Below are 14703 nucleotides of genomic sequence, written 5' to 3' on the forward strand. Positions count from 1 at the left end.
AACACTTTACTGTAACGCAGCCGGGGAACGACAACACTTTACTGTAACGCAACCAGGGAACGACAACACTACTGCAACGCAGCCAGGGAACGACAACACTTTACTGTAACGTAATGACAACACTTTACTGTAACGCAGCCAGGGAACGACAACACTTTACTGTAACGCAGCCGGGGAACGACAACACTACTGTAACGCAGCCAGGGAACGACAACACTTTACTGTAACGTAACGACAACACTTTACTGTAACGCAGCCGGGGAACGACAACACTTCACCGTAACGTAGCCAGGGAACGACAACACTTTACTGTAACGCAGCCAGGGAACGACAACACTTCACCGTAACGCAGCCAGGGAACGACAACACTTTACTGTAACGCAACGACAACTCTTTACTGTAACGCAACCAGGGAACGACAACACTTTACTGTAACGCAGCCAGGGAACGACAACACTTTACTGTAACGTAACGACAACACTTTACTGTAACGCAGCCAGGGAACGACAACACTTTACTGTAACGCAACCAGGGAACGACAAAACTTTACTGTAACGTAACGACAACACTTTACTGTAACGCAGCCAGGGAACGACAACGCTTTACTGTAACGCAGCCAGGGAACGACAACACTTTACTGTAACGCAGCCAGGGAACGACAAGACTTTACTGTAACGCAACCAGGGAACGACAACACTTTACTGTAACGCAGCCGGGGAACGACAACACTTTACTGTAACGCAGCCAGGGAACGACAACACTTTACTGTAACGCAGCCAGGGAACGACAACACTTTACTGTAACGCAGCCAGGGAACGACAACGCTTTACTGTAACGTAATGACAACTCTTTACTGTAACGCAGCCAGGGAACGACAACGCTTTACTGTAACGTAACGACAACACTTTACTGTAACGCAACCAGGGAACGAAAACACTTTACTGTAACGCAGCCAGGGAACGACACCGCTTTACTGTAACGCATCCAGGGAACGACAACACTTCACTGTAACGCAGCCAGGGAACGACACCGCTTTACTGTAACGCAACCAGGGAACGACAACGCTTTACTGTAACGCAGCCAGGGAACGACAACACTTTACTGTAACACAGCCAGGGAACGACAACACTTTACTGTAACGCAGCCAGGGAACGACAACACTTTACTGTAACACAGCCAGGGAACGACAACACTTTACTGTAACGCAGCCAGGGAACCACAACACTGTACTGTAATGCAGCCAGGGAACGACAACACTTTACTGTAACGCAGACGGGGAACGACAACACTTTACTGTAACGCAACCAGGGAACGACAAGACTTTACTGTAACGTAACGACAACACTTTACTGTAATGCAGCCAGGGAACGACAACGCTTTACTGTAACGCAGCCAGGGAACGACAACACTTTACTTTAACGCAACCAGGGAACGACAAGACTTTACTGTAACGCAACCAGGGAATGACAACACTTTACTGTAACGCAACCAGGGAACGACAAAACTTTACTGTAACGTAACGACAACACTTTACTGTAACACAGCCAGGGAACGACAACACTTTACTGTAACGCAGCCAGGGAACGACAACACTTTACTGTAACGCAGCCAGGGAACGACAACACTTTACTGTAACACAGCCAGGGAACGACAACACTTTACTGTAACGCAGCCAGGGAACCACAACACTTTACTGTAACGCAGCCAGGGAACGACAACACTTTACTGTAACGCAGCCGGGGAACGACAACACTTTACTGTAACGCAACCAGGGAACGACAAGACTTTACTGTAACGTAACGACAACACTTTACTGTAATGCAGCCAGGGAACGACAACGCTTTACTGTAACGCAGCCAGGGAACGACAACACTTTACTGTAACGCAACCAGGGAACGACAACACTTTACTGTAACGCAGCCGGGGAACGACAACACTTTACTGTAATGCAGCCAGGGAACGACAACACTTTACTGTAACGCAGCCAGGGAACGACAAGACTTTACTGTAACGTAGCCAGGGAACGACAACGCTTTACTGTAACACAGCCAGGGAACGACAACACTTTACTGTAACGCAACCAGGGAACGACAACACTTTACTGTAACGCAGCCGGTGAACGACAACACTTTACTGTAATGCAGCCAGGGAACGACAACACTTTACTGTAACGCAGCCAGGGAACGACAAGACTTTACTGTAACGCAGCCGGTGAACGACAACACTTTACTGTAATGCAGCCGGGGAACGACAACACTTTACTGTAACGCAGCCAGGGAACGACAAGACTTTACTGTAACGTAGCCAGGGAACGACAACACTTTACTGTAACGCAGCCAGGGAACGACAACGCTTTACTGTAACGCAATGACAACTCTTTACTGTAACGCAGCCAGGGAACGACAACGCTTTACTGTAACGTAACGACAACACTTTACTGTAACGCAACCAGGGAATGACAACACTTTACTGTAACGCAGCCAGGGAACGACAACGCTTTACTGTAACGCAACCAGGGAACGACAACACTTTACTGTAACACAGCCAGGGAACGACAACGCTTTACTGTAACGTAACGACAACACTTTACTGTAACGCAGCCAGGGAACGACAACACTTTACTGTAACGCAGCCAGGGAACGACAACACTTTACTGTAACGCAGCCAGGGAACGACAACTCTTTACTGTAACGCAGCCAGGGAACGACAACACTTTACTGTAACGCAACCAGGGAACGACAAGACTTTACTGTAACGTAACGACAACACTTTACTGTAACGCAGCCTTTAAGACCAGCGAACGACAACATCGCCAGATTTGTTGTGGGGTTGTGTTACCCAGTTACAGGTACTGTTTAATAAAACATGCGAACTCTAATGTAGAATCAGGGCAGCCTCCTGACTTAGTGACTGGTAGTATCGGCGATGAAGGACTCTACACTTTCTGCACTGTTGACAGCAACGCTCGTGTCCACGAGGCGTTATTATGCAATAAAAGAGTAGAAAGGGCGGAGTGAAATCTGCCTGTATCGTTGGTTTTCCTTCTGCCCGGTGAGAAACAACAACTTCCCGCCTTACTGCCGCCACCTTGCTGCCCGACCGCGCCCCCGCGACGGCTTCACACCCCGCACAGCGAGGCGCGGCCGGACCCCCAGCCTGCGGCGGGACCCTCCATCCTTACCTGGCTCCGACAACAACACACTTGACGCCACAATGGGCCACGTCATACGTATCACGACGGAGCGTCTCTCTTCCGGTCGCGGCGCGGCTCCCATTACAGAACACACTGCCCCCTAACGAGCGGTAGGGGAAATGCATTTTCATCTTCTGGTTTCATAAATTAACGAGGGGGGGGGGAAACAAACCCGATCATATTTCCGGAAAACCACGAATATTCCACCTGCAGCTATTTGGTGAGCTTATCCTGTTAGTAAATAATAAGAACTACTACCGCCGCCACCACCACTGCTGGGGCTGTCTCGCGCTGACAGGTAGCCACGCCCACTGTTAGAGGAAGAAGGTGCGCGCAGGCGCCGCTGACTGTTCGTGTGTCTACGCGTAAAGACAAAAAGGGTTTGAAAAACTTTTTCCTTTTCGTTTCTAGCCGGAATACCGAGCTGACGGGCTGTGCCACGTGCTTGTAACAGGCTGCAGTGGGGAATTAAGAGTATTTAATTATAATTATTATCAGTGCCAGCCCTCGGCTGTCAGCGGCCCATCAACAGGTGCGCGTGCCGGATATAAATGGTGGTTTTGTTAATTGGTGAGATTTGTTATCTGGTTACGTGTGGGCCTTTTACCCCAGCGACATATGTATCGTGCTAGAGTGGTGTCATGTTAACTCTGTGAAATTAGTTCTCGAACGTTTTCCTTTGTGCGCCGATTGCCCTTCAGCACGCCTGTGGTGCCGCTCCTGTTTTTCAGGTTCCTGCCCGCTCGGCTGCGCGAGCGCGTGACTCATGACATCGCCACCATGTGGCAGGAGAAACACCCGCTGCTGAACGGCGTGAGGCACAACACGCTCCTCCTCCTCCCTCTCCTCCTCCTGTGCGTGACGGCGGAGGAGCCCCAGGATCTCCCCGCTGGCGGGAGCGTGGTGGTGAAGGAGGGGGCCAGCGTGTTGATCCGGTGCAACGTGACCGGGGCCCATCTTGGTGTCCAGTGGTACAACTCAAAGGGGCTCCTGCTGAGCGAACTGGACGAAGGTAAATCACGTGCAGTTCCCAAACCACGGGGATCCCCTTTCACCCTGTAGTATGACGTAACACCTGCATGTACGTGTACTTGCCTCCTGCTCAACCCTCTGCAACAGGGGCAGGCTCCAGGTCCAGACCTTGTCCTACAGGCTTCCTCTTCCTGGTCTACTGTAGTCCTGGAATGGTCTCAGGGGACACTTTGCAGCTAATATTACTCGTAATAATAATATTAATCCTCTATTAGTATATTGCTCTTACTTATTTGAACGCCATTGGTGTTCTTGGTGCCTGCTGCTGCTGCCGTGGTGGGGACACGTCTGTTATGTTGTCTGTCTTATGTCTGTTATGTTGTCTGTCTTATGTCTGTTATGTTGTCTGTCTTATGTCTGTTATGTTGTCTGTCTTATGTCTGTTATGTTGTCTGTCTTATGTCTGTTATGTTGTCTGTCTTATGTCTGTTATGTTGTCTGTCTTATGTCTGTTATGTTGTCTGTCTTATGTCTGTTATGTTGTCTGTCTTATGTCTGTTATGTTGTCTGTCTTATGTCTGTTATGTTGTCTGTCTTATGTCTGTTATGTTGTCTGTCTTATGTCTGTTATGTTGTCTGTCTTATGTCTGTTATGTTGTCTGTCTTATGTCTGTTATGTTGTCTGTCTTATGTCTGTTATGTTGTCTGTCTTATGTCTGTTATGTTGTCTGTCTTATGTCTGTTATGTTGTCTGTCTTATGTCTGTTATGTTGTCCGTCTTATGTCTGTTATGTTGTCCGTCTTATGTCTGTTATGTTGTCCGTCTTATGTCTGTTATGTTGTCCGTCTTATGTCTGTTATGTTGTCCGTCTTATGTCTGTTATGTTGTCTGTCTTATGTCTGTTATGTTGTCCGTCTTATGTCTGTTATGTTGTCTGTCTTATGTCTGTTATGTTGTCTGTCTTATGTCTGTTATGTTGTCTGTCTTATGTCTGTTATGTTGTCTGTCTTATGTCTGTTATGTTGTCTGTCTTATGTCTGTTATGTTGTCTGTCTTATGTCTGTTATGTTGTCTGTCTTATGTCTGTTATGTTGTCTGTCTTATGTCTGTTATGTTGTCTGTCTTATGTCTGTTATGTTGTCTGTCTTATGTCTGTTATGTTGTCTGTCTTATGTCTGTTATGTTGTCTGTCTTATGTCTGTTATGTTGTCTGTCTTATGTCTGTCATGTTGTCTGTCTTATGTCTGTCATGTTGTCTGTCTTATGTCTGTCATGTTGTCTGTCTTATGTCTGTCATGCTGTCTGTCTTATGTCTGTCATGTTGTCTGTCTTATGTCTGTCATGTTGTCTGTCTTATGTCTGTCATGTTGTCTGTCTTATGTCTGTCATGTTGTCTGTCTTATGTCTGTCATGTTGTCTGTCTTATGTCTGTCATGTTGTCTGTCTTATGTCTGTCATGTTGTCTGTCTTATGTCTGTCATGTTGTCTGTCTTATGTCTGTTATGTTGTCTGTCTTATGTCTGTTATGTTGTCTGTCTTATGTCTGTTATGTTGTCTGTCTTATGTCTGTTCTTTTGTCTGTCTTATGTCTGTTATACTGATATGTGTCACTGTTGACTCGCCCATTCATGCATCCTGATAATCCGAGACACACACTAGATGTACACATGACGTGTACTGTTGGCTGTTTAAAGATGACTATGTAGCAAATGTACCACTACTACTGCTACTACGTCATCTAGTACTACTATGATATGGCTACTATGTAGCACTCTATGAGGGCAGCTGGTAGCACTCGAATGTATCTGCTAATTTCAGACTGGTTTGTAAACTCCTGTGGATGAAAGCGTCTGCTGGATGAGTGTCTCAGCGTGTGATGGGTCTGTACCTCCCATGTCACGTGGTTTATTTTCTTATCAGTCACAGAAATGAGTGTGGCGTTGTCAAACTAAAACGTCCTCTGCTGTCCTGTGTTTCTTTGTGATTAAGGCAGAAGGTGGCTGATACAGGAGAACGGAGGCCTAAACATTACCGTGGTCCACTTCAGCGACCGAGGCCGCTACACCTGCGTGGCCTCTGGCGCCGCTGGGACCGCCGCCTACACCGTCACACTACGCGTGGCTCACACCGACAGCGGCCTGGGTGTGTACTACATCACAGTCTGCTTGGTGACCTTCGTCATCACCATGATCCTCAACGCGGCGCGCCTTTGCATGGTCAGCAGCCACCTGAAGGAGACGGAGCGAGCCATCAACGAGTTCTTCCACACGGACGGTGCCGAGAAGCTCCAGAGAGCCTTCGACGTGGCCAAGCAGATCCCCATCATCACCTCCACCAAGACGCTGGAGCTGGCCAAAGTCACACAGTTCAAGACCTTGGAGTTGGTCCATCACATCGAGGAGCTGGCGCGGAGCATCCCGCTGCCCCCGCTCATCCTCAACTGCCGGACCTTAGTGGAGGAGAGCGCGGAGAGGGCGCAGCCGTGGCCGGAGGCGGTGGAGCCAGGCCGGGGAGCAGCTCCTGGGAGGATGGAGGCTGTGTAGGTCCTGTCAGTACTGATGGAAACTGAGTGATAGAGGGGGATGGATTTTATGAGGTTTTGTCAAACCACTGTGGTGGTGAAGCACCGGGGATGACGGGGGTACTGGTGCTGTCGAAGAGCGTGACACGTTTTCTGCGGAGCGAGGTGGAGGTGAAGTCCTGGCTCACGTCAGAATATGTGGAAGAACTAGTCCTCCAACACCCTGGCAACAGACCTTGTGTCATAAACATGGCCGACGTACCTCCGTTTCCTCTTAGGATGGTGGAGGGATCGGTTCTCTCAGCTGTCCACAAAGTTAAACAGCTTCTGCTCGCCTGCGGTTCTGTCTGTGACCACGTGTTCTGCGTGTCAATACAGTGTAGAACCCGCCTGCGGTTCTGCCTGTGACCACGTGTTCTGCTTGTCAACACTGTAGAACTCTCCTGCGGTTCTGTCTGTGACCACGTGTTCTGTGTCTCAACATAGTGTAGAACTCTCCTGCGGTTCTGTCTGTGACCACGTGTTCTGCTTGTCAACACTGTAGAACTCTCCTGCGGTTCTGTCTGTGACCACGTGTTCTGCTTGTCAACATAGTGTAGAACTCTCCTGCGGTTCTGTCTGTGACCACGTGTTCTGTGTCTCAACACAGTGTAGAACTCTCCTGCGGTTCTGTCTGGGACCACGTGTTCCGTGTCTCAACACAGTGTAGAACTCGCCCGCGGTTCTGTCTGTGACCACGTGTTCTGCATGTCAACACTGTAGAACTCGCCCGCGGTTCTGTCTGTGACCACGTGTTCTGCTTGTCAACACAGTGTAGAACTCGCCTGCGGTTCTGTTTGTGACCACGTGTTCTGCATGTCAGCATAGTGTAGAACTCGCCTGCGGTTCTGTTTGTGACCACGTGTTCTGCGTGTCAACATAGTGTAGAACTCGCCTGCGGTTCTGTCTGTGACCACGTGTTCTGCGTGTCAACACAGTGTAGAACTCGTCTGCGGTTCTGTCTGTGACCACGTGTTCTGCGTGTCAACACAGTGTAGAGCTCGCCTGCGGTTCTGTCTGTGACCACGTGTTCTGCTTGTCAACATAGTGTAGAACTCGCCTGCGGTTCTGTCTGTGACCACGTGTTCTGCTTGTCAACACAGTGTAGAACTCGCCTGTGGTTCTGTCTGTGACCACGTGTTCTGCGTGTCAACACAGTGTACAACTCGCCCGCGGTTCTGTCTGTGACCACGTGTTCTGCTTGTCAACACAGTGTAGAACTCGCCCGCGGTTCTGTCTGTGACCACGTGTTCTGCTTGTCAACACAGTGTAGAACTCGCCCGTGGTTCTGTCTGGGACCACGTGTTCTGCTTGTCAACACAGTGTGGAACTCGCCTGCGGTTCTGTCTGTGACCACGTGTTCTGCTTGTCAACACAGTGTAGAACTCGCCTGTGGTTCTGTCTGTGACCACGTGTTCTGCTTGTCAACACAGTGTAGAACTCGCCTGTGGTTCTGTCTGTGACCACGTGTTCTGCTTGTCAACACAGTGTAGAACTCGTGTTCTGCGTGTCAACATAGTGTAGAACTCGCCCGCGGTTCTGTCTGTGACCACGTGTTCTGCGTGTCAACACAGTGTAGAACTCGCCCGCGGTTCTGTCTGTGACCACGTGTTCTGCGTGTCAACACAGTGTAGAACAGAATACAGGACTTACCACTGATATGTCTTTATGTTTCTCCTGTCAGGCTGCTAGCCTTAGTTAGCCTGTTAGCTTTTTGTGACCCGTCACTAAATCGTTTTCTAGACGAACAGTCATGTGACGTAAAGACAGCACCTGTATTGTGTTGCACACTGTGTTGAAACACAAAGTAAGTGATCACACATAGTAGACGCCAATGTGACAGAAGTTGACTTTTTAACTTTGCGGACGAGCAAAGCTTGTTTCTATGTCTTTGTAAAGCACTTCATAACTTGTTTTTGAAAAGTGCTTTATAAATAAAGTTATTGTTATTATTATTATTATTATTTTATTATTATTAAGTGGGAGAACCGATCTTTACCCTATTAAGATGAAATGGAGGTCCGTCATCCATGTTTGTATAAAGGTTTTCCACAACCGCCAAAAAGAAGAACGTTATTATTACTGTTATCATTATTATTATTACTGTAATTATCATTATTATTATTACTGTTATTATCATTATTATTACTGTTATTATCATTATTATTATTACTGTTATCATTATTATTATTACTGTTATTATCATTATTATTATTACTGTTATTAATATTATTATTACTGTTTTCATTATTATTACTGTTATAATTATTATTACTGTTATTATCATTATTATTATTACTGTTATCATTATTATTATTACTGTTATCATTATTATTACTGTTATTATCATTATTATTACTGTTATTATTATTATTACTATTATCATTGTGATTCCTTCTATTATTATTATTATTATTGTTATTACTGTTATCATTATTGGGGGATGGGAAGTTGGGGAAAGCTGCAGTCTATACAGGAGATCAATATTTCTTATTTTGATTTTTGTAAGTGCTGTGAAGAGTGTTAAAGACTACTGATAGGAAGTTATCCAGGACGTGACGTGTTTTTGTTTTGTTTTTGTTTTCTGACACATATTGTACAGTTTGTTATAGCTGTGGATGGATTTTGTGACACATATGGTTTGATTTGATATTGCAGAATTAAGCATGTGGTGCAGGTAAAATATGCGCCCTTGGGGAAGGTTTTTTATCAATAGTAGTTAGAAAAATGAAAACGATAATACGGCTCTTCAAAACACAAATGTTTCGGGTAGGGGAAACGTGAAGTTAATGTTGGTTGTCCTCTAAAGGGGTTGGTGTTTTCGCCCAATATTTGGCCGGTGAACGTTTCCCACCAAGGTGTCGTTGCTGGTGTCTGCCACTTGGTGGCGCTGTTGGATGCAATAACAATCAGCGTCGATGCGCTCGGATCACAGAAGCGGGCGTTCCAGCCAGTCTCGGCGGTCGTCTGGCTCGTGCCTCCGCAGCGGCTGCAGGGGGACGACAGGACGGAAGGTAAACGGAATAACACGTCATGAATAAAACGCCAGAGAGACTCACGAAGCTGGGGTGTGCCTCCTCGTGCTTCTTCATCCTCGCCCCCGCGTGGCCGAAGGTCCAAACATGGAGGGGGAAATGGCTTTGTTTTGCAGGTCAAATAGATGGACGTTGGATTGAAAACGTGAGCTCCCTCTGTGTCTGAGTGGTTTCTGCACAAATCCCTGATTTCTGTGACAACGTGAACTTGAATTTGCAGGTCCGGCAAACCACCTCAGCCGGCCTGGGGAGACTTGCTGAAAGTATTGAAAGTTCACACTGATGCTGCAAGTATTACTGGACCAAAATAGGGAATGACATTATGGGATGTTTCACTGACTCCTGTTGGGATGTTCTGTCTCTGCAGAAAAGTCAGGGGTCAGGTTAGTGCCCACGTGCCCCCGTGCCCCGCAGGCACTCAAAGTACTTAATAACCCTTCTGTTGTCTCGCGGGTCAAAATGACCCATAACAGTGTTGAACAGCAGAGACAAGACTCTAATGATCTGTTTCACCCTGGCATGTGGTGACTTTTCATAGAGGGACCCCAACATTAGAAACATGTGGTGACTTTTCCTAGAGGGACCCCAACATTAGAAACATGTGGTGACTTTTCCTAGAGGGACCCCAACATTAGAAACATGTGACTTTTTCTAGAGGGACCCCAACATTAGAAACATGTAGTGACTTTTCATAGAGGGACCCCAAAATTAGAAAACTGTGGTGACTTTTCATAGAGGAACCCCAACATTAGAAACAAGTGGTGACTTTTCCTAGAGGGAACCCAACATTACAAACATGTGGTGACTTTTCCTAGAGGGACCCCAACATTAGAAACATGTGGTGACTTTTCCTAGAGGGACTCCAACATTAGAAACATGTGGTGACTTTTCCTAGAGGGACTCCAACATTAGAAACATGTGGTGACTTTTCCTAGAGGGACCCCAACATTAGAAACGTGGTGACTTTTCCTAGAGGGACCCCAACATTAGAAACATGTGGTGACTTTTCCTAGAGGGACTCCAACATTAGAAACATGTGGTGACTTTTCCTAGAGGGACCCCAACATTAGAAACGTGGTGACTTTTCCTAGAGGGACCCCAACATTAGAAACATGTGGTGACTTTTCCTAGAGGGACCCCAAAATTAGAAAACTGTGGTGACTTTTCATAGAAGGACTCCAACATTAGAAACGTGACTTTTCCTAGAGGGACCCCAACATTAGAAACGTGACTTTTCCTAGAGGGACCCCAACATTAGAAACGTGACTTTTCCTAGAGGGACCCCAACATTAGAAACATGTGATGACTTTTCCTAGAGGGACCCCAACATTAGAAACATGTGGTGACTTTTCCTAGAGGGACCCCAACATTAGAAACATGTGGTGACTTTTCCTAGAGGGACCCCAACATTAGAACCATGTGGTGACTTTTCCTATAGGGACCCCCAAATTAGAAACATGTGGTGACTTTTCCTAGAGGGACCTCAACATTAGAAACATGTGGTGACTTTTCCTAGAGGGACCCCAACATTAGAAACATGTGGTGACTTGCCGCCTCACAGCAAGACGGTCCTGGGTTCGAACCCCGGGGTTGTCCAACCTTGAGGGTCAACCCGGGTCATGCTCTGTGTGGAGTCTGGATGTATCCGTGTCTGCGGTTGGTTTTCTCCGGGTGCTCCGGTTTCCCCACCATCAAAAAGACATGCATGTTAGGGTTTATACTCCTGCCTGTGCCCCTGAGCAAGGCATGGCAAGACCAACTGGAGTTGGTCCCCAGGTGCTGCACGGCGGCTGCCCACTGCTGCTAGCTACACATGGGTTAAATGATGCAGAGGAACAAGTGCCCCATGGGGATCAATAAAGTATATCAAATGTTTTCATTTGAGCTTATTTCATCATGCCACACACCATTTTGACAATTTATGTCAAACAAGTAAAAAAATAAATAAATTGAGGTCGTGTTATTTTGACTTCCTGAAAAATATGTAATAACGTCTCTTTTGTGGTGACTTCATTGTAATGTGCATCACAAGGTGCATGACAAGTCCTACCAGAGTAGGAGTAAACAACAGTTTTTGAGGTACACGTTTCAGTTTTTCAGTGATGAAGACATGTACTCTGAATGTGAATAAGGTGCCAGGGTGCATCAAAAAAACCATCAAAATATGTTTTGATGTTTATCAAAAACATGTTGCGGGGAAGGACCCCCCCCACCCGGACCTCCTGCAGAAGTCTGTCCTCAAATCCTGGAAACGCCCCTGATCTATGGTCAGCTAAATGGAAGCGAGGGGTGTTTGGCTCAGCAAACCCCCTAAAGTTTGACCACGACCGGTCTTCAAAACGACTCGTCTCTTGTGGTCATGGACTTGAATAGATCCTTGAAACAGAAAGTTGACCATTAGTGTGCCAATTTCAACTGTCTTGTACATTCCTGCAGCAGTTTTTCTATAAAGTTTGTAACATAGAAAATAACAAATAGCACTAAAGCAATAATGGCTGAAAAGCTAACTAAGAAAAACTCAACTACTTTAACTTACAGACATTATTTGGTGTCAGGTGTGATTTTTTTTTACTGCTCTAGTTTACAGAGCGGGACCAACAGGGATTTTTGTCTGTGCATGTAGTAAAAAGCTCAAAGCCACGCCCTCATTTTCTGAATTTGGTGAGAATGGTTAAGCAACGTTGTTCACAATAGTCTAACAATCAGCTCCAGAGAAGGTTTATGCCCCTCCCTTTGAAAGGAGCTGCTAGTGACCTGGTAGACATTTAGACATCTCCAGCTACAACATACAGCTAGCTACACCCACCGCCAGCCACTCTCCCCTCCCCACCGGACCCCCACCCACAGTCAGGATCTGCGTTGAGGCCCTGCAGCAGCTCTTCCAGAGACAGAAGACCAGGGAGGCGTCGGGCCCGGATGCCGTGTCACCCTCCTGTTTTAACCTCGATACTGACCAGCTGGTTCCTAACAGCAAACCCAGCGCTACGGGTCCTGGGCTCATCAGAAGCTTCTCCTTTCCAGAAGAATGTGCAGCCACCCTTCTCCTCCTTCAGTTGCCCTTTGTCTGCCTGTCGGGTTTCGGTAAAAGAAGCTATGTCAATCCGGCATCTCTTCAGTTCTCTAGCAAGGCTCGTGGTTCTCCTCTCCGGTCTGCCACTGGCTGCACTGTCCATCAGTGTGCACAGGTTCCAGGTTCCAAAGTTCGTGTTTTGCTATTTCTGACCGCATGTGGTGATATCTCTGGACCCGGTAATCCAGTCTGGAGGTTTGAGGCAGGCTGAATCCACTTCAGGATCCAGCCTGCCTCAAACCTCCTGACTGAGCAGCTCAGTCATGGGTGCAGCTACCGAAAGGCCCTTTTCCCCTCGTTCCAAGAGCCCCGTGACTGAATCTGGCACCCACCGCCTGATGTGCCAGGTCATGACTAGGGGCTTCCAAATCTCACAATCCTGCCCCCGTCTCCACTTGCCAGTCACCACAGGATTTAATCCTGGATGTTAGGGGGGGGCTCCCTTTACGGAGGACGCCTGTGTGTGGCTTTGTTTAATGTGGGGAAACGGGTGCACAGGCAGCCACCACATGGTCCTTGACAGATCTGGGTCAGAATCCAGTGGCATGGAGTCCAAGGCGACTGGGGTTCTATTTCTGCTGCAGCCTTCATCCGCCCTCCCAGCCATTGTGAAACTTCCCTGTAATCAGCCATCATCCTCCACCTGTTCAACCGTTGAGGTCTTGCTTGGATTGCTCTTTGTCAGAGACCTCCACCTTGGCCCTACAGCCATAGGTGACCCTACCAGGAGTCGGCATTGCTCGTGGAATCTCAGGACCATGCAAGCTTCTCCACCACGACAAGGGGACAACCCAGAGAAGAGGACAGGGACAGACTACAACGGACAGTTACGTCTGCAAAGAAAATCATTGGTGTCAACCTGCCATCCGTTCAGGACTTATACACTTCCAGACTGAGGAACCGGGCAGGCAGCATCACTGCAGACCCATCACACCCCGGGTCACAACCTGTTCCACCTCCTCCCCTCTGGTAGGCGCTACAGAGCACTGTACCCCAAAACAACCAGATATAAAAACACTTTCTTCCTGCAGGCTGTCATTCAAATGAACGTGTAACACTGTCAAATAAATCAACCATGCTGTATATAGTACTGTACTGTACATGTTGTATATACTGTACTGTGCATGTGGTATATACTGTACTGTACATGTGGTATATACTGTACTGTATATTGTACGTATACTGGTACATTCTGTCATGTCCATCTACCTCAGGCATGTATGTCAGTAAGCTGCTAACATGCATTTCACCATCTCTGATATATTCTCTTATTTCTCCTGTATAAGTCAGTCTTTGTGTATATATATGTGAAGATTGTTGTGTTGTTATTCTGTTAAGTATGCCGAGAGAGCCACAAAACTAGAGTCACTGTCCATGTATTTGCAAAGCTACATGGTCAGTAGACAGGGTTCTGATTCTGACATGCAGAAACTGAGCTGTGCTAGGCTAAGTTGGATGCTCCACATACCTTCAAACAGGGCTGTCCCCTTGCAGCTATGCCGTGGCCTGGGATTTCTGGGTCTGTACTTACATGTGTGGAAGGGGGGAGCATATTCTGTCTCCCCTTAACACTAACAGTTTTCACAAGCTTTGTAAAACTGACTGTTTAATTATGATGAAAACTTATAACAGTTATAGGTGTTAACTTACCCCGTTACTTTTCAACAAATTCTGTCTCCGACATAGCAGAAGACCTCCTGTGCTGAATTCTGTCTGAACGTAACTATAACAACTCACACCGGCGTACTCGCACATCTGATGTCCCAGAAATAATGCAGGGCAGTGGCGTTGGATGACAGACATAAGGCGGAATAAGCTGGGACTTGTAGTTCCTGGACATGAAACAAAATGTTCAGACTGCATGCCCAGACA

General features: G+C 47.1%; 2 protein-coding genes across 2 annotated transcripts in view; one reads left to right on the plus strand and one right to left on the minus strand.

Moving 5' to 3' along the window:
* Window positions 1-3234, minus strand: part of fam114a2 (family with sequence similarity 114 member A2) — a 34616-nt gene extending 31382 nt beyond the window's left edge. Inside the window, exon 1 of the mRNA XM_056284889.1 lies at window positions 3182-3234. Within this exon, the coding sequence (XP_056140864.1) occupies window positions 3182-3227 (46 nt within the window). The 5' untranslated portion in view covers window positions 3228-3234. The remainder of the gene's footprint in view (window positions 1-3181) is intronic.
* A 739-nt stretch (window positions 3235-3973) lies between these two features.
* Window positions 3974-6709, plus strand: LOC130116459 (microfibrillar-associated protein 3-like). Its single transcript, XM_056284364.1, has 2 exons — window positions 3974-4205; window positions 6156-6709. The coding sequence occupies exons 1-2, from the start codon at window positions 3974-3976 to the stop codon at window positions 6707-6709; spliced, it is 786 nt and encodes a 261-aa protein (XP_056140339.1).
* Window positions 6710-14703: the final 7994 nt, after the last annotated feature.

The sequence above is a fragment of the Lampris incognitus genome, chromosome 8 (genome assembly GCF_029633865.1).
Source record: "Lampris incognitus isolate fLamInc1 chromosome 8, fLamInc1.hap2, whole genome shotgun sequence".
Lineage (NCBI taxonomy): Eukaryota > Metazoa > Chordata > Actinopteri > Lampriformes > Lampridae > Lampris > Lampris incognitus.

What these genes read in the sequence shown, in the direction of transcription:
- LOC130116459 (XM_056284364.1), top strand. Translation starts at nt 3,974, where the DNA reads ATGTGGCAGGAGAAACACCCGCTGCTGAACGGCGTGAGGCACAACACG. An exon ending in GCTGAGCGAACTGGACGAAG is followed by an intron (nt 4,206 to 6,155) that starts GTAAATCACGTG and finishes TTTGTGATTAAG; the next exon opens with GCAGAAGGTGGCTGATACAG.